The sequence below is a fragment of the Zootoca vivipara genome, chromosome 13 (assembly GCF_963506605.1).
Source record: "Zootoca vivipara chromosome 13, rZooViv1.1, whole genome shotgun sequence".
Taxonomy (NCBI): Eukaryota; Metazoa; Chordata; class Lepidosauria; order Squamata; family Lacertidae; genus Zootoca; species Zootoca vivipara.
In genome coordinates this window covers 41,827,909-41,853,374 of record NC_083288.1, presented here as the reverse complement: position 1 = coordinate 41,853,374, position 25,466 = coordinate 41,827,909, and the positions used below count along the sequence as shown (strand labels likewise).

The 25,466-nt window shown below is 41.6% G+C and overlaps 3 protein-coding genes and 1 pseudogene across 3 annotated transcripts; 1 reads left to right on the top strand and 3 right to left on the bottom strand.

Annotated features, from left to right (window-relative positions):
- Positions 1-245: 245 nt before the first annotated feature.
- LOC118095636 (olfactory receptor 11G2-like) lies at positions 246-1,205 on the bottom strand. The gene has a single exon (XM_035136881.1). The coding sequence runs from the start codon at positions 1,203-1,205 to the stop codon at positions 246-248; it is 960 nt and encodes a 319-aa protein (XP_034992772.1).
- Positions 1,206-6,092: 4,887 nt separating this feature from the next.
- LOC118095637 (olfactory receptor 11H6-like) lies at positions 6,093-10,927 on the bottom strand. The gene is made up of 2 exons (XM_035136883.2): positions 10,826-10,927; positions 6,093-7,052 (listed from the first exon to the last, which is right to left on the bottom strand). Exons 1-2 carry the CDS (start codon positions 10,925-10,927, stop codon positions 6,093-6,095), a joined length of 1,062 nt encoding a protein of 353 aa, XP_034992774.2.
- Positions 10,928-13,030: 2,103 nt separating this feature from the next.
- Positions 13,031-13,990, bottom strand: LOC118095920 (olfactory receptor 11G2-like; annotated as a pseudogene).
- Positions 13,991-20,999: 7,009 nt separating this feature from the next.
- On the top strand, positions 21,000-21,962 carry LOC118095638 (olfactory receptor 11G2-like). Its single transcript, XM_035136884.1, has one exon. It carries the CDS (start codon positions 21,003-21,005, stop codon positions 21,960-21,962), a length of 960 nt encoding a protein of 319 aa, XP_034992775.1. The 5' UTR covers positions 21,000-21,002.
- The last annotated feature ends 3,504 nt before the right edge of the window (positions 21,963-25,466 follow it).

Here is a 25,466-nt window from a genome sequence, read left to right as displayed (position 1 = left end):
TTTTGTTTTGCAATTCATGTTTTTCACCATAATCTTTGTTTTTCGCGATGCAAGAATTCAATATTTTATTAAACACATAGCCAAAGTAGTACAATATGATTATAAATGTAAGTGACTTAAATAGCATTCAACACAACATGTATAGCATTGAAAATGACATGTATATCTATGCACAGTTGAAGGTATGCAAAAAAAAATTGTATTCCCTTGGGATACAGTATATTCAGGTCAGAATTTGTGCTTTTTTACCCTCGTACTTTTCTCCTCAGAATTATCACCCTTTTCCTCAGCTGCCTGCCTATTGCCTCTTTCACCTGATCATTCCTCAGACAATAGATCAAAGGATTAAGAAAAGGTGTAATAGCAGTATAGAAGACTGTCACTGCCTTTGTGACCTCCAACTGGCTTTCTCCATCTGGAGTTACATACATCCCTCCCACTGAGCCATAAAACAGTGTGACAACCACTAGATGGAAAGATATGGTGGAGAAGGCCTTCTTACGTGAGCCTTGGTAAGAGGGTTTCATCAGAGTGAGAATCACAACACTATAGGATAGCACAACAAAGAAGACATTGCCTAAAACTAGAACATTCATGAATATCTGGCACACACGAGGAGCATTTCCCAGAGGAGGGCAAGCCAAGGACAGAATTGGACCAGGATCACACAAAAAATGGTCAATGATGTTGGGGCCACAGAAAGACAACTCGAAGATCTGAAAGACAGGAAGAAGGTACCACAAAAAGCCTAAGACCCAACAAGTGGCCACCAAGGCATAGCAGGCATTTGGGGACATAATTTGTGGGTAATGCAGTGGGTGGCAAATGGCCAGATAGCGATCCAAAGCCATAGTTGTAAGAAAGAAGCATTCAGTGCTTCCAAGAGAGAAGAAAACATAGAACTGGAGGAAGCAGGCATGGAAGGAGATGATCCCATGATGAGACGATAGGTCAAAGAGCATACGGGGTACTGTAGCAGTGACATAGCACATCTCCAGCCAGGAGAAGTTGCCCAGCAAGATGTACATGGGCAACCGGGCCAAGCGGCCATCAAGAAGCACAAGTGTAATAATGAGGATGTTTTCTGCCAAAGTGAGCACATAGAGAATGGTGAAGAAAATAAGGAGGAGGAAGCGCTTCTGTTGGTCAACTCCAAAGCCCAGCAAAACAAATTCTTCAATGACAGTCCCATTGGCCAAATTCATCTGTGATAAGATAACAGAATCAGCACTATGTATCAATAGGAAACATGTAATATATCATATAACGTAAGCGTTGTATACCATTAGCTGGCCTCTTTCCATTTGGAAGAGAAATATTAAGTTGGCTTCATTATTGAGTACAGTAGAAAAGGGGGGAAGCCTCTATATTTCAAATCATACCTCAAATTCATTTTTATTTTATTTTTGTTATTATATGTAAACTATGACTTTCATGATGTAGCCCATGGATCTCCCTCATCTATGATCTGATTATGGATGAAGAACCTGATCTGGCATGTATCACTGAAACCTGGGTGGGTGAACAGGGTAGAGTTGGTCTCACCCAGCTGTGCCCTCCTGGGTACTCAGGGAAGCAGCAGGGCCGACTCAAGGGTCAGGGAGGGGGAGTTTCTGTGGTCTATAAAGATTCTCTCTCTATCTTCAGGCTCTCTGTCTAGACGGGGTGGAATGTAGTGTGTGTTCCTGGCGTTGGGCAATCGGGACAGATTAGGGATTCTGCTGGTTTACTGTTTGCTTTGCTGCCCTGAGCGCCCTTCTCACACTTTGTGGAGCCCGTTTGGCCCCCTGGTATACTCCAGAGCTTAAGGGGAGGGAACAAGATGGGTTTTATATTTTGTGGTTTTATATTTTGATTTTATTCTGTGAACCTTCGGGCAAGAGATACAGAACAATTAAATCAAGAACAAATCGATTAAAAAACAGTTTCTATCCAAGAGCTGTAACAATCTTAAATGCTGTAACTAAATAATATGATCCTGGGGAGTTGTGATGGGTGTGTGTGTGTGTGTGTGTGTGGCTGTAATTGTGTTTTTGTTTTGTTTTTATGGGATGGCATTCAATTTCATTGTACTGTACTATGTACAATGACAATAAAGTATCTATCTATCATCTATCTATCTATCTATCTATCTATCTATCTATCTAACCACCCTGAGACCCCTGGGTATAGGGTCGTATATAAATTCTAATAATAATAATAATAATAGTTGTCACAGATGGGTGTTGGCTACTCCCGAGTAAGCACTCCACACCTCCTCTGGATTTTCAGAGTTTTATTGTGCATGCTATATACAGTGGTGAGATGTCTCAAATCATGTCTGCTCTGCATGGGGCATAAGCCTGCAATAGCCTCTGGCAGGCTCTGACCCAGCCTTTAAGACTGGTCCCCAAAATGCCACTCCTACTGGCGCTACGGGATCCCCATTGTGTCAAACCTTTCTCCTCAGCTGTCACTGATTCTTCCCTCTCCTTTCCACCCTCTGATGCAGCTGGCTCCACCCCTTCTTCTCTGCTTCCCAACTGCAGTTGAGGCTCCAGTATGCTGCTAGAGCCCTGGAACCTCCTTCCTGCCTTGATGCTCTTGCTGCTGCTCTCCCATCTGATGGAAGTAAGCAGAGTGGGCTGCTCTCTGCAAGCCCTCTCTCTTACAATAGTAATTCTGAAAATATCCATGAAGAAGTTCCGCACCCACCCAACCCACCCGAAGATGATGCACATTCAAATTCATCCCTCCTCAGTTCCCACTCAAGTCTTTTTTTGCTCTGGTAACAATTCCCATTTACTGTATGTACCTTATTAAGAGTCAAAGCATCATCTCATTCAGCAGAAAGCCTCTGCAAGAATTTTGGGCAATGAACATTCTTCCTTGAGCCCTGGCATGCTGCTTATATGCAGGTTGGATGGCGTGAAGAAGGAAAAGGACCATAATGTGAGCTTCATAGAAGGGAGATTCCATGTGCCTGTGCTGATCACAGCTTCAGTGCCATTGGCCAACTCTGGCTGCAGTTTTTTAAACATTTACTGAAAGGAACCTTGGGAACATCTCTCTCAAGAACAATGAGAACAGCGCAATATATACACAGAAACACCATCCCTTGGGAGACAGAATTCTCCCATAGGTCTCACAGCTCTTCATTATAGTGCATGCTGCATTATAAGTTTTTTAAATGAGTTTTTCTTAAGGATTTTTTTTGTCATACAAAGCAAACAAATAAGCAAGGAAAACTACATATAGCACTGTAGAAATTTTAATTGTGCATTATGACTAGATGGTGCACGCTTTTTAGATGTGTTTTTATTGCTTCTTTTATTTCTTGTACTTTATTGTATTACAACATCCACTCTGTAGAATTCAAAGTGCAATACAAGAAAATACATTATTGGGGGGGGGGCGCAAAAGAGAGAGAATTAAAATCAATACAAATATTTAATATGCACATTCTACAGACACCTGAATGAAGCTCACAGACCCCTGGTAGTCTGTGGATCACAATTTGGGAACCCCTGCTTTAGAATTAGGAGTGGGGGAAAAATTTGATCCAGTTTGAAACTTAACACAAACCTACGCAGCCTGCATTCTCTACAACAATATGTGAACTCAAACACTTGAAATTTGCACTTTACAAAATTTTGTGATGCAGTTCTCCAACCAAATAATGTGTGTAAGAATGCATTGAAGAGAAGTGTACATATCCATGAAAGTAACATAAAAGGCATTGCATAATGGAAAATATTTACGGCAGGCATAATTGTATAGAGGAGTCTGTTTATTAGGAAACATCAACACTAAAATGCTGCTGAATTTTCATGGTGACGTTTTTAAAAAATGCAAACTGATGCAGGAATGTGGAGCACTGCCTGGAAAACAGAGGAACTGAGAGATATCAAAACTAGCAGATTTGTCCGATCCCTTTTTGCAACTTGCATAGGCTCATTAATATGTATTTTTAAAACGTTGCTGCACTAAAACAACAAGTCAAGGGGGAAGCATGGCTATACCCCCTTTCCTTGGCATGCCTCTTCCAAGGACTAATGTTTGCCCCGCAGCTAGACTGGTGACTGGGAGCGGCCGCCAAGACCACATAACACTGGTCCTGAAAGACTACATTGGCTCCCAGTATGTTTCCAAGCACAATTCAAAGTGTTGATGCTGACCTATAAAGCCCAAAACGTCCTGGGTCCAGTATACCTGAAGGAGCATCTCCAGCCCCACCCCATTGTTCAGCCAGGACACTGAGGTCCAGCGCCAAGGGCCTTCTGTCAGTTCCCACACTGTGAGAAGTGAAATTGCAGGGAACCAGGCAGAGGAGAGCCTTCTTGGTAGTGGCGCCCGCCCTATGGAACGCCCACCCATCAGATGTCAAATAAATAAACAACTATCTGACATTTAGAAGACATCTGAAGACAGCCCTGTTTAGGGAAGCTTTTAATATCTGATGAATTATTGTATTTTAATATTTTGCTGGAAGATGCCCAGAGTAGTTGGGGTATAAATAAATTATTATTATTATTATTATTATTATTATTATTATTATTGTTGTTGTTGTTATTGTTATTATTATTATTATCCCATTGTCCCTGTGCCTGTCCTTTGCCCATGCTGCTTGGACTAAAGGTTCTATTGTCACCAGGCAGTGTGGGTTGGGGACTCATTCAGAGGAAAGTGTAAAAGACCCCCATACCCCAACATCGTGGTCCCAATCTGGGGTCCATCTCCTATTGCTGCCATGGCTGCTGTTTGTTTACTAGTTTTAAATGCAACCATACAGGAACTAATTATGTGATATGTCTAGTCTATATACAATAAAAACAAACAACTGAAAGCCTAACAATGAAATAACAGTTCAAGCAATAACATCAGGAATTCAGCTTTGGGAAGCGCTTGCCCAAACAGGTGTGTCTTCAGGAGCCGGCAGGATGCCAATGCTGATGGCAATTGCTATTTATTAATTTTAGACCATCACTTCATTGTCAAATGCGGGGAAATTGAAGAGAGTTATTGGGCACAGCCCTCTACATGTCCAAAGCAGAAGAAACATGGACCCTCTATCTGTGATGGTGCCCCTTCCTATTTCACCCTGACAATGTGATTCCAAACACAATGGTTATGGGCTTTTGAATTATGGTGCTGGAGGAGACTCTTGAAAGTCCCATGGACTGCAAGAAGATCAAACCTATCCATTCTGAAGGAAATCAGCCCTGAGTGCTCACTAGAAGGACAGATCCTGAAGCTGAGGCTCCAATCCTTTGGCCACCTCATGAGAAGAGAAGACTCCCTGGAAAATACCCTGATGTTGGGAAAGATTGAGGGCACAAGGAGAAGGGGATGACATGGTTGGACAGTGTTCTCGAAGCCACCAACATGAGTCTGACCAAACTGCGGGAGGCAGTGGAAGACAGGAGTGCCTGGCGTGCTCTGGTCCACGGGGTCACGAAGAGTCGGACACTACTAAACAACTAAATAACAACAACATGTATGAGTATAGGATGCTTTTTCTGTTAGAGGCAGGGAGTGCACAGAAAACAGCAGAAAATGGCAGAACATAGAAAGTGAAGTCATGTTTGTTTATTAAAATGCTACATTTGTGTTCAGATTGTAAATGATGAAGTGTTCACCCTTTACTAAAACATACACATACACTGCCTATATAGGCACACCTGTTTGGAGTTTCCATCGAATTATTTTTTTATTGCATTTATAACATTTCAGAAACATACACAAATCACACTAGTGAGTTTATCACTTTAGGAGAAAAAACACACGCCCACAGATAATCCTTTTTATGTGCTATTTCCCATCAGTTTGCAAAACAGATTATTCGCTTTATTTTGTTTTATGATCAGACTTCTGCTCGCATAAGGGACTTTGCCATCTTCTCCTCAAAATCTGCTTTGAATGGTTCCTCTGGAGGAGATTTTGGGGGGTTATGCAAGGGGAAAGAGAGGAAGGTTAAGTCACACTATACAAATAAATGTCAATTCAGGCAAGTGTTCTATTCTACCTTATGGACTCCAACTGTAAATACATTCATTTTAATAAATTTGAATACATGCTTAGGTGTTTTGTGACACTTGTTTCCTTCAGCCTTATTAAACTACCATCTTTCTCCTCAACCATCTTTCCTTTTTCCTCAGCAACCTGCCCACGGCTTCTTTCACCTGGTCATTCCTCAGGCAGTATATCAAGGGATTAAGAAAGGGTGTAATTGCTGTGTAGAAGAGTGTAACTGCCTTACTGACTCCTGAATGAGTTTTCCCACTTGGAATCAAGTACATCGCTGCTAATGAGCCATAAAAAAGTGTGACAACAACTAGGTGAAAAGATATGGTAGCAAAAGCTTTCCTACAAGTGCCTTGGTTAGAGGTTTTCATCAGGGTGAGAATCACAATGCCATAGAATAGTAGAACAAATAAGACATTGATTAAAAACAGAGCGTGCATAAATATCTGGCAGACAAGGGGAACATTTCCGAGTGGAGGGCAGGCCAGGGACAAAATGGGCCCAGGATCACACAAAAAATGGTCAATGATGTTAGGTCCACAGAAGGACAACTTGGAGATCAAAATCACTGGGATAGGGTACCACATGAAACCAACAACCCAACATGCACCTACCAGAGCAGAACAGGAATGTTGGGACATAATTTGTGGGTAGCGAAGTGGGTGACAGATGGCCAAGTACCGGTCCAAAGCCATGGCTGAGAGGAAGAAGCATTCAGTGTTGCCAAGTGAGAAGAAGATGTAGAACTGGAGGAAGCAGGCATGGAAAGAGATGAACCCAGGAGGAGACACCAGGTCAAAGAGCAGTCGGGGCACAGTGGTGGACACATAGCACATCTCCATCCAGGAGAAGTTTCTCAGCAGTATGTACATGGGGAGCTGAGCCAGGTGGTTATCTAGGAAGACGACTGCAATGATGGTGATGTTCTCAGCCATAGTGAGCATGTAGAGAATGGCGAGGAAGACAAGAAGGAAGTATTGTTTCTGCTGTTCAACTTCAAACCCAAGCAAAATGAATTCCTGCACTGCAGTCCCATTGGCCATCTCTATCTGGAGTCAAATAATATAATCACTATTGCATAGCATAAAGAGGTATACAGTTGTTTAAATACCATTAGCTTGCATTGAAAAACAAAGGTTATACAGACTTGCCATTTCAGAATGCTGTGGGACATTTCTTCTGCCCACCCCATTTTACAGTTCACAAGTGATTATTCACACAAAGCACCTATTTTTCCTGGTTAAGTATAAAATATAACATAATGCACTTAAAATATATTGCTTTGAGGCTATTTAATTCTGATATCCTAGAGCTTTGCAGTGAATAGCATATCCCCAGTTTTGCGAAAGTCTCACTCCTCTCAAACACCACTGAATCCAGAAATAACACCAAACTGATAGTGTGCCGAGATTACTTAATTTTAAAATGATAAAGCAAGAGCAGCACAAAACCTTGATAAAATAATATATTTGAGATTTATTGTACAATTTACATTAGAAAGTCAATTTTTATTTCATTTTGTATTTCTGGACTTTGTGGAATTTCTTTTCTGGTTTAAATGTTTGTGAAATGTGAGTTCGAACTTTATTGTTAATAAGACTTGAAGAATGCAGCCAGCTTGTTAAAATGGAGTCGAGAAAATAAACTGTGATCATATTCCACCCCACGTGACAAGTTTTGACCTTGGCAGGATTGAATTATGTCAACAAAAAAGTGTTCCCCTGAGTTCCAGCGGTCTGTTTTGACCTTAATGTGGGAAACAAGAATAGAGCTATGTCAAGAGGAGACACGACGGCAAGAGTTACAGAAAAAATTTCAGATGGTGATGGCAGAATATGATTTTTTAGGAGATGAAGCTTTTGACACTGAAAAAGATGAATGTGAGAATGACAATGATGATGACTGTGATTTGGAAGGAAAAGATGAAGATGAGGACTGTGATGATTCAACACAAAATGAAGCACACCACGGAAAAAATGATGACTTTACTCTACAAAAAGTTGGATGGAGTGCCCCGCTTTTGAGGGGGGCACGATTGGTATTATTGGAACTCCAGAACGCCCACAGGGAAGAAGGAAAAAATATGCAGAGAAGAGAAGAAATTCAGGGGCCCTGTATGGTGGCCTGGATGGCAAAAGACTGTAAACAGGGGGTGGGGTGAAGGGAAAGTGATGTTGTGATTACATGGATGGATTAACAGGTTTATAACTGGTCTGCTGATTATGGAATTTGCTGGATTGGGGGGGTGGAGCCGGTAATCGGGGATGTAAGGTTAAATTGAGAATAGTTATAGTTTTAAAAGTGAATGGATTTTGGAAAATGTGAAAATATGGAGGCTTATAGAGGGAGAAAAAATTAGGCACGGGAAGATAAAATGGGAGTTTGATTTTTCAGTGATTTGAAGTTGTATAAGATACAAAGGTGTATTTCTATAAAGTAAGAAACTGTTGCAGATGATAAAAAAGGGATGAAAACTGGGGAAGGGGGGGGAGGGGAAGCCCACAAAATATGGTTTTAAAATCATGAATGTAAGAAAAATTTTTCTGTTTTGTATTGTTTTTTTCTCTTTTTTTGCCCTTTCTTTTTTTTCTTTTTTCCTATTTCTATTTTTCTCTTTTTTTTTTGGTATGACAATAGATGGTTGGATGGATGGCCTCCTGCGTACTGCCCTGGTTTGCTGGAGCTCCCTGGTGGCAGGGGGGGGCTTTGGGGTCAGGGGAGGGGGAGGAGGACAGAAATCCAAGCATAAAATGGAACATCTCTGACTGTTCACATACATGGGATACTTCTGTGGCAGGGGAGGACCCATGTGGGTGGGTAGGAAGGAGGTGGAAAAGGTGTTTATGTATGTACGGTTTTTTTTGTTTTTTTTGTATTCTGTAAAAATAATAAAAAGTATGTTTAAAAAAAAATAGAAAGTTTGTTCTTTGAATTATATCCTAGAACCAATCGCTGCTGCTGTTTTACAGTGGTTAGTCTTCATTCTATTGTTATGCATTCCCAAATGCCTTGCCCATCCTTTTGATGAGAGAACAGCAGGTATTTGAGTTGCAGCTTCTACATTTGCTTTATTTACAAGTATACAAGCACAATGGAAATAAATAGGGTCCTGTAAGAATGCAAAATAACTGGAACTCCTGCTTCAAAGTCCCCTGAAGAAAACTAAACCACAACAATGATTCTTAAATTCAAACTAACTCAGTGCCTTCCGAAAGAGATATATATTACCTTCCGAAATAGATATTTTCTCGCCATTAGAAGTGCACCTATTTCACCTACCGTGTTTCTCATATTATAAGACATGTCTTATATTCATTTTTTCCTCAAAAAAAACACACTATGGCTTATTTTCAAGGGATGTCTTATTTTTTTCCTCCTCCTCCTGCCGCGGCCGGCATTGCTGCTGCACCTATCACTATGTCTTATTTTCGGGGTATGGCTTATATTCCTTGAATGCTTAAAAATCCTGCTATGGCTTATTTTATGGGTATGTCTTAAAATATGAGAAACAGGGTATTTACAAGTTATCAGTCACACAAAGGAGGGTTTCCAGCCATCATTTTAAGCAATGCACATGCAAGTTGCATGAAGGGGAAAAGTTGGTTCATACCCTTTGACTTAATAAAATCTGGGGTCTAAAATCCGGGATGTAGCTTAGAATCATTGGCATGTCCCACGATCCTTTCCTCTTACTCTAAATTCTCCCCACAATCATTTTGCAATGTTTTCTTTAAATTTCCTAGAAGAAGCCAGAGACCCCCACCCCCCACCCCGTGAGAAATGACATTCAAATCCACAGTTCCCACCTAGGTTTCTTTTTTCTTTTTTGCTGGCAATGACTCCCATAAGAAGATCCTTACTGGGTCACATCAAAGGCCCACCTAGCCCAGCAGGTGGAAAACCAGTAGCCCGTGGGAAGCCCACAAGCACAACACAACTATAACAACACTCTCAGTACCTCAGTAGGAGTCAAAATGCTGCTCTGTCATCCAGGAAAAACTCACTAGACGTTCATGACATGATTTGGGGGAAAGGTTGTCAAGAGGAGTTAAAACATTGACCCGGCACTGGCTCATCAGAAGTGCAGCAGCAGAATCTGGGATGGAGGTTAGTGTTCTCTGTGCACTGGTAGTTGTCTTCCAGGCAGATGGTTTGAAGGACATAAAGGACCATCCTGCAGTTCTGGAGGAAAGGGGGGGAAATCACCAGATATACCGTACATGGAGAGTGGAGTTCAAATGCCCCTGATCAGTGCTGACTACAGCTTTAATCAGAAACTGAAATGAATCTTGGGAATATCTCTCCCAGGAACAATACATTTTTATTTATCAAAACAGCACCCTTGGGGAGTGGGATGCAATGCTATACCACTGGCTGCCTCCCTCCACTCTGGCATGATGCACGCCTCCTGTTTTCCAAAGCGCTACCTCTTCCAAATGTTGCTCTTCTTAAAGAACAAATTGGATGGCCAAAGCTTGGAGCACATGAACCAGAGCCGGTGTGATGTATTGTTCTTAATATTATGGTCATTAATTTATAGGGTGCCTACAATTTTCTAAATTCTGCTTACTGATTGGAAACAATTTTGTCTCTGCCAGCAGGCTTCCAATTGAGAAGATGTGACACTAAAGGAGAAAAGGAATGAAGAGGGAACAGGAGAACAGGCCAACTCAGTTAGCTGTTCTAAAAAATTATGTAATTGGACTTACTGTAGCAAATTCATGTTACAGTATACCAGCACCCTTTTTTTCCTAGAGGGAAAGCACTGCAATTAGCTAACTTTTTAGTTCCCATGGAACATCCAGCTCCTCTGGGCCATTACTCTAGGGAAGGGGTCAGCAAGGTTTATCTTGCCTGGGCTAATTCGGTCCCACGGAGATCCCTCCGTAGGCCGGATCTCTCGCGCATGAACGTGCACACCCATGATTTTCGGCATCTGCATGTGCACAGACATGATTTTTGGCATCTGTGCATGTGCAGACGCAATTTTCGGCGACTGCACAGATGCGATTTCCGGTGTCGCGGAAGCGAGTCCCCGCACCGCACTGCACCGGTTTAGTGCAGCACACGAGTGGGCAGCTCAATTCAGGGGCAGCTTGTGGCCGGTCAAACGACCTTCGCGGGCCGCTTCCATCCCATGGGCCTTAGATTGCTGACCCCTGCTCTAGGGTGTCATATATTGCAAAGAAGATCTGGTATATATTGTTACAAAAGTTAGGTGCATCTCTTTCTCTTTGTGGACAGTGGCGTAGCAGGGCCAGATGGTACCCATTGCAGAAATTCTTTGTCACCTCCCCACATTGAAATGCCCCCTTCCTCCCTCCACCCCTGTCAAAGACAGCTGTGCAGGCAGCTATCTGATGTAGATCCCGCCTTCTCCGCTTTCCTCCCTCCACCCCCCCCTGAAAGACAGCCACGCAGGCAGCTATCAGATGTATATCCCAGCTTCTCCCCCTTCCTCTGGCCCAAGGCGATGCGTGCGCAGCCGGGCCATCACATGGCCTCCCTGAGAAGAGGAGGTGGAGGAGGAGGAGCCGCAACCAGGCTCAAGGGTTGGTGATGGTGTCCTGGAGGTTTGGGCTCGCTCTGACTTCTCCCCACCCTCAGCCTCCACATCCACATCCACCTCCACCCTGCTTCTCCTTTCCCGCCAGGGCAACTGGCGGCGGCGGCAGAAGGAGTGTGGTGACGTTGTTTGCCTAAAGCCACTGGTGGTCAGGAGTGGGCGCATTGAGCATTTTGTCACCACCCTCATAATGACACCCAGGGCGGACCACCCCTACCACACCCAGCTTCCTCTGCCGCTGTTTGTGGAGTGGTCTGTGAAGAGTCCACGGGGCTCCAGGCACTCACCCAGGATCTGTGTTGCTTTGGAGAATTGAGACATGGTGGGAGACTGCCGTAGCTTTAAGAAATATGGTTTGTTTACCTATTTACACATTCGGTCTGCATGGAGGGAGTCCAGATCTTATATCAAGTTCATTTCAAGAGGGGCTTATCCCCCACAGAAGTGCAGCCAGCCTTCAGCCAAGATAGATCCCAGTCTCTTTACACCCTTCTTCTTCCCAGCACCCCCTGTTCAAGACTCTCTTTTCCTGCTCCTTCAAGCACACACCCCATCACCTTGACAACATCTGTGTCCCAAGCCAAAGGGTTCCTCTCAGATGGCCAATCAACACCTTTTGTCATATTAACAGATTTGCTCTCCCCTAGGCCAGCCAAGCTGGTTTGTTATGAAGCAAGTTCTGGAAGTAAAAGTTGTAATTAAACTTATGGGCCTTGACAATGTTTTATTTCCAAAAAGGAGTCAGTTTTCATGCATCTACAATCGTGGTGTGCCCCCCCTTTCCACAAGCAATTAATCATTCCAGAAACACCTTAACCAGAATCAGTTTTGTTTGGAGGAGAGGAATTCAGACATTTGTGCTATTTTACCAATATTTGTTTTATTTCCATATATGCAAGAATAAGTTGCGTAAGACTTATTGCATAAGACAATATTAGCAATATTTGTTTTATTTCCATATACTGTATGCAAGAATAAGTTGCATAAGACTTATTGCATAAGACAAGAATAAGAATAGGACACACACTCCTCCAAAACAGCAGAAACCCTGAGAGAGGCACCCTGCACCACAAGGTCCATTCAGCCTACACTTCCCTCCCTGATGGACCTTTCTGCCTCTCTCTCTGCCTCTGCTATTTCTTCACACACTCCTACACACCTACACTACATCATTTCAGGGTGGGACTTTGACAGAGGAACTTCCTATAACACCATCAAAACCCTTAGAAGGTGTGGGGCTTAAGGGTTTTGAGAGGATATGTTCCACCTATACTACTATGTTGATTGACTTAACTTAAAAGAGGGATGTGTGCCCCGCTTGCATGTCTTGGGATAAATTAACTTGATCTGAGGTTGGTCAAAATGACTCTGAGGGTCCCTTCCAACTGCATGATTCTATGATCTCTTCAAATGGGCATATTGCTTTGTTTTAACTTTATTTCCCCCTCCTAGCAGCATTTTTTATACCATGCCCTTTGTCACCAGCAGGCGTGATATTCTCCTTAGCAACTTGCCCAGAGCCTCCCTCACCTGATCATTCCTCAGACAGTAGATCAGGGGGTTCAGAAATGGCGAAATAGCAGTGTAGAAGAGCGTGGCTGCCTTTGTGGCCTCTGGTTGGCTTTCTCCATGTGGAATTAAATACATAGCTCCCACTGTGCCATAAAAGAGGGTCACCACTAAGAGGTGCATAGATACGGTGGAGAAGGACTTCTGACGACTCCCTTGGTCAGAGGACTTTATCAGGGTAAAAATGACTGTGCCATATGATAACACAACAAATAATACATTGACTAAAAACAAAACATGTATGATGACCTGGCATATAAAGGGAACATTTCCAAGAGGAGGACAGGCCAAGGACAGAATTGGCACAGGATCACACACAAAATGGTCAATGATGTTAGGTCCGCAGAAGTTTAGCTTGGAGATCAAAGCAGCTGGGACGATATAGGCCAGAAATCCAAGGCCCCAACAAGAGGCCACCAGGGAATAGCAGGAATTTGGGGACATTATTTGTGGGTAGCGTAGTGGGTGGCAGATGGCCAAATATCGGTCCAAAGCCATGGCTGAGAGGAAGAAGAATTCAGTGCTGCCAAGTTAGAATAAGAAGTAGAACTGGAGGAAGCAGGCATGGAAGGAGATGAGCCCAGGAGGAGACACCAAGTCAAAGAGCATATGGGGCACAGTTGTGGTCACGTAGCATATCTCCAGCCAGGAGAAGTTGCTCAGCAAGATGTACATGGGAAGCTGGGCTAAGTGAGCATCTAAGAAAACGACTGTGATAATGGTGATGTTCTCAACTAAAGTGACGATGTAGAGGATGGTAAAAACAATGAGGAGCACTAACCGCTTCTCCTTCTCAACTCCAAATCCCAGCAAGATGAATTCCTGCACTGTGGTACCATTGACTAACTCCATCTGGAATCACATAACAGAAGCAGTATCATACACCATCGGAGAGGTATCGGTTTCGTCACATACCATGAGCCTGTCTGCCTGTTTGTACCAACATACAAAGGCTAAACAGCTATGAAATTTAGGGAGTGCAGTAGGGCCTTTGCTTCCTTGCACCCTGTGTATCAGATCACAAGTGAACAGTGTTCAGAAGCAATTATTTTTTCTGATTAGCTATAAATTTAAAATGGATTAAGAGCAAATGTACTTAAAGCAGACAACTATGGGGACATATAATTCGGAATAGTTCTAGCAACTTTGCAATGAGCAGCTTGTCCCCAAATCCACTGAATTCTTTCACCTGCCCTGCCACAAACACACAGTGAGTGAGAGAGACAGAAATAAAGAGAGAGGAAGGCTACTAAATCCAGAAATGGCATCAAACCAAATAACAAAATTCAATATATAGTACAGTGGACGCTCGGGTTGCGAACGTGATCTGTGCGGGAGGCACGTTCGCAACCAGCAGCGTTCACAATCTGCAGCCCTGTGTCTCCGCACGTGCGGGTCACAATTCAATGCTTCTGCATGTGCGCAAAGCACAATTTAGCGCTTATGCACATGCACGAGCACCGAAACCCCGAAGTAACCCGTTCTGGTACGTGTGTGTGTGTGTGTGTGTGTGTGTGTGTGTGTGTGAGAGAGAGAGAGAGAGAGAGAGAGAGAGAGAGAGAGAGAGAAGACTGATAAATACTTTACCTAAATCTGGTTATGAGTGAAATATGTCAGGGGATGGGACATTGATGCCCTGAGACATTTTGCTGTTTGCTACTATGCTTTGGATCAACACTTTTATTTTGTATATAAATTTTTTTATTACATTTCCTGTTTTGCACTTTAAAGTACTCATTTTTACATCCTTAAGATATCAATGACTTCTCTTCTCTTTTCATGGTTCATTCTACATATTATAAATCCCTGCATATTTTACAGAAACTGTACCATTCAGTATTCCATTATTACTTCCATCATAACTTATTCATACTGTTGAGTTTATCTTAATACTGCCAGCATTTTCGGCTGTACACAGTTATTTTCCACATATCCAATAAATGTTTTCCAGTCTTCTCTAAACATATGTTCTTCTTGTTCTTTTATTCTATATCTGCAAACTGCATATATTCTGTCAACTTAAGTTGCCACTTTTTAGGGAAGTTTTTAATGTGTGATATTTTAATGTATTTTAATCTCTGTTGGAAGCCGCCCAGAGTGGCTGGGGAAACCCAGCCAGATGGGCGGGGTACAAATAATATATTATTATTATTATTATTATTATTATTATTATTATTATTATTATTGGAACATTGCTTGTTTTCCATTTGGGGGCTAACAAAACATGAGCCGCCGTAGTCGCATACATAACTAACCTTTTTTGACACTTTTAAAAGTCTTGCTGCGTAATTCAGACCACAGTTTCATTTGTCCCTCTAATTTTGCCACCTGAAATAGCCTTTGGCACTTTGCTCAATTGTAGGGACAGCCCTATGGTAACAAAATAGCTCCTAAAATATACATTAATTCGATTTAATCAAATTTAATTAGATGTAAATACATTTAATATCATATTCCTTTCCCTCATAATTATCTTAAGGTTTCAGCATTTAACTTTTTTACTTTGCTGGGTTAACTGAAAACAACAGGAATATTTAGGAAATTAAATTTCAGATTGTGTTTTTAAATTAATTTTGATCAAAATATTGTGTGTCAAAATAACATACATACATACCATTAATTAAACTGCAACAGGTTTCAGAACATCTCAGATATTTGTTTGACACTGCTGTTGTCCTGGGTGCTTAATGTTGAATGATGGTCCTTGAGGAGCCACAGTTTGGCATAGTATGTTGGTTGCCCCATGTAATCTACTGGGAACGACCTCCTTCTTGAGTTGGCATTCCAGCTCTGATACAAGTTCCCACCTAGGTATCTTGTGCTTCCATCAAAAATCCAGTTTATGTCCCTTAATAGCTAGTAGTTTGTTTTCATCATTCGTCAGAAATGCTCGCCCCAAGTCCTCTCTCAGAATTTGGCAAGGAAGCATGCTCCTCTCCTCGTTTTATATTATCACACACAGTGCCGGATTTACGTATAAGCTAAACAAAGAGTTCAACTCAACAGCACACAGAAAGCTGATCCAGCCATCCAAAGACCTGATGCAGATAAAGTCTCAGTATTTAGGGTCCATGGATATTTAATTCTGTCATTGCACCTGCTCAGAACTGGGTTTGGAGACTGATAAATAAAGGACTACACTGCAGGGTGTGTGTCTGGAAATCTTAGTTGTGGGTGCCATGCTGAGTTCAGAGCATTATTTCAAAAGCTTTGCATAGGTTTTAATTGCAGAAAGGAAGCACGCTCGGGAATTGCCCTATCGAGGGTAATTCTGTTTTTCTTCAAAGCAAGAACTCCTCAGAGATTGCTGAAGACCTTATAATTTATAATATCTTAGTTTGCTAACACCCAGAACCCTCCAAATTGGATTATTGGAAGGTGCTTCTCTTTCTTTTTAATTTTTTAAATTAAAAATGGATTTCTATTTTGAGATAAAATTAAAAATACAAGCAGCAAAACACACATCACAAACAAAACAAGATCACTCATTAAAGGAAATAGAAAAGACACTGATTATAATCTTTTGTGTATTACTATGGTTAAGGTGTGGAGCACTTAGAGAATGGGTAGGCAAACTAAGGCCCGGGGGGCGGGGGCGGCCCAATTGCCTTCTAAATCTGGCCCATGGGTAGTCTGGGAATCAGTGTGTTTCTACATGAGTAGAATGTGTGTTTTTATTTAAAATGCATCTCTGGGTTATTTGTGGGACATAGAAATTCGTTCATTTCCCCCCTCTAAAATATAGTCCGGCACCCCACAAGGTCTGAGGGACAGTGGACCGGCCCACGGCTGAAAAGGGTTGCTGGCCCCTGACTTAGAGTTAAAGACCCTAAGGAGGAACTCACAAACTATTGAGGAAGTTTGGTGGTATATCATGTGGCCAAATCATATTCAGAAATAAACCAATGGGAAGTTTTTGAGGGGAAGGGTCATAGGTTAGTGGTAGGGCATCACTGGAAAGGGCTGAACACCCCTGGCTGAAGCCCCGGGGCATAGGAGCCAACTCCTAAGGGCTGAGGGGTCTTCGGCTCCCTCAACAAAATATTTGGGGGGCAGGCCCCCCCAGGTTGATGGGCATTGCCAGGGCCCAATATCTTATTCAAGTTGGGACTCCTGCCCTGGGGAGCCACTATTAATTGAGTATAAACACTGTTTATACTCAGACCTACTGAGCTAAGTCTGACTCATTGCAGCTTGCTAGCTTGTTTACTGATAAGATTGCCAACATATAGAATCTGAGGAAGACCTGTGCCCCAAAGGTGGTCCTGTTTTTCAACTTAGGTTCTCTGTGTGTAAAGCATTGGTTGATTGATGAAGCTTTGGTTCATAAGGGAAGGGAAGGGAAAGGGAGGGGAGGGGAGGGTCTTCATGTGCCACCTCCATATGAGGTCCACAGGGTGGCAACACAAGGATGGGCCTTTCCTGTAGTGGCCCCCCGTTTGTGGAATGGGCTCCCCAGGGAGGTTCGCCTGGCGCCTTCATAATGTATTCTTAGGCACCAGGGGAAAACGTTCTTCTTCAACCAGGCCTTTGTCTGATTAATATCCCACAGCCTTTTAAATGTATCTGTGGGAAGGAGGTGGTTATTGTTTTGTTCTTTCGGTTTAATTACTTAATTGTGTTTTATCTTTTATTTTATTCTGTGAACTGCCCTGGGATTGCTTGATGAAGGGAAGTATATAAACCTAATAAATAAAATACATAAACTAGTCCAAACCCCTGCAGTGCAAGAAATTTCAGCTAAAAAGGTCAATTAAAGCATCTTAAATATTTTGTTCCTATCTGGTAACAAGGTTCATACTGTGCTACTATTTTAATATTGTGAATGAAATATATTCTTTATTTTTGTGGGATTATTTGGGCAAAGGCCTGGTCTAAATCAGTGCTTCAGATGACTTCAGTCACAACTGATTACTGCATGTTTGCCTCGTTTTGCTTCAGGCTTCAGGAAGCAGAGAGTGGGGACTTTAGATCTTGCTCCAAATTCCAAATTCCACCACAGAACCTGTTCCATGACACAACACAGCCATCTGATTACTCTTCTTCTTTTTATTTATTTGCAGTAAAGACACCATTATGACATTTTAAAACATTAGCAATAAATAGCATTAATAAAAATGCACATTAATACAACTAAAAGCACGCAATGACAATAATAGATAAAGGAATCATAAGTGGTCGGATAACAATGGTCTTATTACATTGCCACTTGCCCTGTGAGTGATTTGTTGGAGTCCTGAAGCAAAAAGACTCATAAGAGTGTCCAGGGAAGGGTTGTGTAATGAGGCATTTTAGATATTTCCTAGCCCCTTGACAAAAGGGGGGACATGAGAGACAGAATCCACCTTTGTGTTGCTAGAAGGGAAATATCCATTGTTCATTGGCGTTTTATTGTATCTGCCATCAAATAAATTAGAAGGGAGAACATTAAACCTTACCAAAGAGAAAACCCTGCCATATTTAGGCATTTTTTACGTATCCCAAGTATGGTATTCCATCTTTACAGGGGGGGCATGGTAACCCCAGTAACTGAGGGAAACAGGGTCCCCATGAAGGTCATTGAAACTAGGTCCATAAACCTTTGTTTAACAATTGATTTGGCACCCTTTAGACATAGTTAGCAGGTAAGAGGGTGATAGATCTGTTGAGGCAACCACAATCTTCAACAAAGGTGATTAAAAATAACCAAACATTGCCTCAGAGTCCAATGAATTGGGGGTAAATACAAGACAGCAGTGGAGCCAAAAATAGGTAGAATAAATTCACACAAAACACAATCAGAATATTCAGTCCATGTTTAGCCAAAAAGAAAACAAAGGTTTTTAACAATGGAAATTGTCTGTGTTTTCACCATGGTTGAAGGAAGTAACCTGTCTCTTGGCTTTTAATAGCTAATGGCATTGGTTCTTGAGGGACACATTCCCAATGGACGCCTAATATTTAACATGAGCATTCAGGATTTCTGTAGTAGATACAAAGACTCACTCATTCTTCTCATATAGCCCATGAATATGACAACTGAACACCCATGCAAGGCAGAGGGAACAGCAACATGTTCCCATCTACGAATCCTGACACAACATTTGTGATGAGCCTTCAGCTGGATGGAGGAACGTATCGAAAACTACTGAGGTAAAGAAATGGAGACTTCTAGAAAGAGTTGAAGGCTGCTTCAAGGAAATGTGATAGATCATTAGAGAAGTGTGTGGTCAAAGAGACATAGATGAGTACTTGGGAAGGGCTGTGAGATGTCTCTGGGATTCCGAGCTGCATTCCCTGATTTTTACTTAACAATCATACCAAATAATTTGGTTCTCTGCTATCATTTGTGGCCTACAAATCCTCTTACCTTGCAAATTGACACCAACTAACTAACTAAGTTAAAGTAACCTCACTGGCCTGTCTTAAAAATCTCTACAGCAAATTTCATGGGCAATAGTTTTATTAGGTCAACTGAAATGCCACAAAATAAAGTGGAAGCTTCATTGGGCTTGATGGTACACAATGAAAGGGTTGTAGGGGGGAGTTGACTGTTCCACGAGTCTGCATCTCAAAAGAGTCTTAAGATGGAACATGGGAGAAGAGTGTTAGCTACATCTCTCCTCCTTCTTCCTACGCTCCATCTTAAGGCTCTTATAAAAGGTGCAGGCTCATGGCTTAGCCGCCATCCAAAGTTTCTTCTACTCTCCCCAGCACCCTACCCCGCAACTTTACTTGACATCTAGTCTGATGAAGAATTCTGGAGAACATGAAGACCTGTGTGCTATTTTGTGATATTTTGGTTGGTCTAATGAAGGTATTACACTAATATAGAATTTTGGAATAGATCTCACCCAAAAGTATCATTTAAATTGTTTAGTAATGTAAGATGGGATGACTTTCACTCAAGGTGCCTGACACGTCTGTGTTTGCTCCTTGTCTCAGGAAAGAGCTGAGAAGCTTTTGGGAGGGGGTCACCTATCTGCAAAATAACAAAAGGTGGTGGTGCAGGGGGGATAGACTAGGAATAAAATTGTAGTTAGATCAGTGTATTTATAGTTTATTTCACTTTTGGAGGTGTTCATTCATAAGTCTGTTCAGTCTTGAGTCTTCATTAAACTGTACTTTAATAGCTAAAGGAAAACTCCTATTTAAAACAGTATTTTTATATGGATTTTCTTGAAAAATACACATTTCTAAATATATATCCTTTATGAAAGGATGCATTTCTAAATATACTTTATCCCAAGTGTCACATTTTGTAAGTATTGTGTGTGTGTGTGTGTGTGTGTGTGTGTGCGTGCATAAATATCATTGCAAAATTAGGAGAAGGGCTAACTTCTAAGTAGATACACAGGGTTTCAGTGGAAGTAGGTAATATATAATCCCATGTTGGATAGGATAACATGTTGCAAAATAATAATAATTAAGGAGTAAGAACATACGCACAAACCTCTAGTAAGGCATTTTATATAGGTGATTATTCACTACCTTTTAAAAAAAGATAGCAACTTTCAATGATTATAAATTACATTTTTAGCTTTGCCTTCTTTGTTTCTAGGACACCTAGGAAATGTTTGCTGCTGGATAGCTATTTAAGTTCAATGAATTAAATGCCTCATTTCAGGTTCCAGCAGACAAATGATGATACTTCTCTGAGACTGTGAACAATATTCACAATCAGGGTCAAGCTTGGATATGTTCAAGATTACACTAACCCAAGCCAAACTATTCTGAATACATTTGCCATGTTTACTTTTTAGATTCAAATGTGATCTGAAAGAGGAGTTGGAAGGATCACTTTTCCTCACTTTTCCTCTGCCTTTCAGTGGTAACAGACAGACATAACCTCTATGTGGTTTACAGTGCATCCATCTTATTCCAGATGGAGATGGACAATACGACTTCTGTCCAGGAATTCATTTTGCTGGGATTTGGAATTGGACAGCACAAACGGTTCCTGCTCCTCATTTTTTTCACCATTCTCTACATGCTCACTTTGGCGGAGAACATCACCATTATCACACTGGTGTTTCTAGACAACCACTTGGCTCAACTTCCCATGTATATTCTACTGAGCAACTTCTCCTGGCTAGAGATGTGCTACGTATCCACCACTGTGCCTCGCATGCTCTTTGACCTGGCTTCCCCTCATAGGGTCATTTCTTTCCATGATTGCTTCCTCCAGTTCTACATTTTCTTTTCACTTGGTTGTACTGAATGCTTCTTCCTCTCAACCATGGCCTTGGACCGGTACTTGGCTATCTGCCGCCCCCTACGCTACCCACACATAATGTCCCCACACTTCTGCTACACTCTGGTCGCTCTGTGTTGGGTTGTTGGTTTCCTGTGGTACCTTGTCCCAGCAGTTTTGATCTCCCTGTTGTCCTTCTGTGGATCTAACACCATCGACCACTTCTTGTGCGATCCTGGACCAATTCTGGCCCTGGCATGCCCTCCACTCGGAAATGCTCCCCTCTTCAGCAAGATTTGCCTCAACGGCCTGATTATAGGCAACGTCTCCTTTGTTGTGCTGTCCTACAGCACTGTAATTCTCACCCTGATGAAAACCTCTAGCCAAGGTAATCGTAGGAAGGCCTTCTCCACCATATCATTCCACCTTGTGGTGGTCACACTTTTCTATGGCTCAGTCGCAGGGATGTACTTGATTCCAGGTGGAGAAAGCCAGTCAGAGGTCACCAAGGCAGTGACCCTCTTCTACACAGCCATCACGCCCTTTCTCAACCCTTTGATCTATTGTCTGAGGAATGATCAGGTGAAAGAGGCAGTGGGTAGGTTGCTGAGGAGAAAGGTGAGGTCTCTGGGGAGAAAGGAAACAACTTAAAAAGTGGGGAAGGAAAACAACGACAACAAAGCAAAGCACCCAAATATGTAACCAATATGTACAGCTGATATGTACAGAGCTGGATAGAAAGAAGCAATTTTCTTTATTAATAATAATAATAATAATTTCATTTTAATATTCATTTTATAAGAAAACATAAAAAATACATAAAAAATAAAAAAAGAAAAGTTTCCCTTACAACATCATAACATTTTCCTTACACCAGTAAGTGACTTCCCCCTGTTCCCCCCTTCTGAATTTCATTTTCCATATATTATTCGGCAGTTTCTAATAACTAATCTCTTATACAATGTTTCCGTGAAAAACATCTTAAATTTAACCTATATCCTAAGCAAATTCCGAAAACCTATACCTCCTTTCCTAGACAATATTAAATATTACAATATTTTTTTCAGATATAAATTAAAAATTTTCCCAATCTTCTTCCACCGTCTCTTCTCCCTGCTCACAAAGTCTCCTGGTCAGCTCAGCAAGTTCCATAAAGTCCATCATCTTCATTTGCCATGGGTAGAAAGAAGCAACTTTCCCTGCTGATGTGTTTTGCAAAAATCTAAGGTATGGTGAGAAATCAGGAATGAGTTCATAGTTACCTGATGACCACATTCCCTGACAACGCAGTTCAGTTATTTGCTTTAAGAACAAGCCCAAAACCAGTTGTTGGGATTTTTTCACAATTTGTCTGATGGCTAGTTGCTAAACTTATAATGAAATGAATCTCACCACCCTTGACAACATCAGGGTTGGGGAAGCCTATTCAGACCGAACTCTATGTTGGCTTCTCGTCAAGCTTCCAAGAAGCACATGCCGGTGGGCAGGGCCAGAGGTGGAAGCAGGCAGAGCACCAAATGTGAATTCTAGCTTTGTGCTGTGGGTTCGTTTCCACACACATTCACACATCCTTCTCTGTTCTCCAGCCTAACAAGCAAGAGGCATCAGCTAAGTTCAAGGAAACATTCCATCAAGGGAAAAACGATGATTTCTTTTTGTACATATCTCCCAGGGGGGCTTATGGAAACAGTGAGGATGTTGGCATAAAGTAGACAGAGTCACTGATTTTCTTAACAGGTGCAACAGGAAACACAGATAGAAGCTTTGCATCATCCTGGCGATCTGTTATTGGATGAGAAAACCTCTGTCAATTTCTAGTTCTTATCACTTATGTTTAGTCTTTATTAGTCTTTGTTCCAAATCTGTGTATACTGTAATTTGTGGTGGGTGGGTGTCTTGCAGAGTCTCTTTTATTTGTATAAATGATAAAGTCATGCCACACTAAGAATGAGCCTGGTATTGATTGTCCCTTGAAAAAATCATTTTGGTGGGTTAACTGTTCTGGAATGGCTATAAGCCTATATAGATATAGATATAGACATACACACAAACACACACACAAGCTCAGGTCTTTCGTTGTTGTGAAGTGATCCATCTGGCTGCAATATAAACATGAATGGTTTAAAATTGTGTATATTATGTAATATTTTGCATTTTTTCTTAATAAAAAATCATTTGAAATTGTGCTCATTGTATACTTATGGATTTGGATTACATTTTAAAATGTTGGTTTTTTTATTATTGTAAGCAGCTTCAAGACCTGTAAACATTAAGTGATCATGAGGTGGATGGACCAAAATAAATAAATAAATAAATAAATAAATAAATAAATAAATAAATAAATGTTACTTATTCCTTAGATTTTATATCCATATTAATGTTGCCACGTACTCTTTTCTATTTGCTCTATATCTTTAGATGACCTCAACAAGTGGTTTCATACACTGTAGATGTTAAACAGCACAGAACATGAGAATTTAACTGGATCAGTCCAGGGGCCCATGTAAACTAGCATCCTCTTCTCACTGACCAAGCATATGCCTATGTATAAACACACAACACAACAGCAATTCACCCCACCATTGTCTTCCAGCAACACAACAATGTAGGGAGACCGTAGCCACAGTGTCTAGTAGCCATTACTGTAATAACATTATTATGATGAGTAGTAGTATTTTAAATTTATATACTTCCCTTCATCTCAGGCGCGCCAAGTTGGGCCCAACATGTACATGATGTCACATCATGTGTGATGTGCCAGGTCTAGCCGGGATGGGCGGCTGTCCTTTTGAAGAGTCCATCCCAAATTGTAGAAATCTAAATTACACTACACTTGGGGGGGGGAATAAAAGGCACAAATACAGGATGGGAGACACCTGGCCTGAGAGCAGTACATGTGAAAAGGATCTAGGAGTCTTGGTAGACCACAAACTTGACATGAGTCAACAGTGTGATGCAGCAGCTAAAAAAGCCAATGCAATTCTGGGAAGCATCAATAGGAGTATAGCATCTAGATCAAGGGAAGTAATAGTACCACTGTATTCTGCTCTGGTCAGACCTCACCTGGAGTACTGTGTCCAGTTCTGGGCACCACAGTTCAAGAAGGATACTGACAAGCTGGAATGTGTCTAGGGGAGGGCAACCAAAATGGTCAAAGGCCTGGCAATGATGCCATATGAGGAACAGCTTAGTGAGCTGGGTATGTTTAGCCTGGAGAAGAGAAGGTTAAGGGGTGATTGATAGCCATGTTCAAATATATACAGTGGTACCTCGGTTTATGAACACAATTGGTTCCGGAAGTCTGTTCATAAACTGAAGCGTTCATAAACTGAAGCAAACTTTCCCATTGAAAGTAATGGAAAGTGGATTAATCTGTTCCAGACGGGTCCGTGGAGTACTCAACCTGAAGCGTACTTAAGCCAAAGCATGGGTGTAATTGGTTCCGGAAGTCTGTTCATAAACTGAAGCGTTCATAAACTGAAGCGAACTTTCCCATTGAAAGTAATGGAAAGTAAATTAATCCGTTCCAGATGGGTCCGCGGCGTTCGTAAACCGAAAATTCGTAAACCGAGGTATTCATAAATCGAGGTTCCACTGTAAAAGGATGTCAGCTAGAGGAGGGAGAAAGGTTGTTTTCTGCTGCTCCAGAGAAGCGGACACGGAGCAATGGATTCAAACTACAAGAAAGAAGATTCCACCTAAACATTAGGAAGAACTTCCTGACAGTAAGAGCTGTTCGACAGTGGAATTTGCTACCAAGGAGTGTGGTGGAGTCTCCTTCTTTGGAGGTCTTTAAGCAGAGGCTTGACAGGCATATGTCAAGAATGCTTTGATGGTGTTTCCTGCTTGGCAGGGGGTTGGACTGGATGGCCCTTGTGGTCTCTTCCAACTCTATGATTCTACGAAATTCAGCACTTGAAGGAAACATATTGAAAGCAAGATGGGAGGTAGAGAATGTTTTGAGTTGTGCTAGTTATCATTAAATGTTAGAATAATCAAGCAGGAGTAATAGAAAAATGATGGGCTTCATTTAAACCAGCTGGCATTCTCTTTCTCTGCCTCCTTCCTTAATCTGTGCCTTCTCTCTGTGGTACTAAGTTTCTGTCTTAACCCTCTTGCTTTATGACACATTCAGGGAATACCATTTTTGAATCT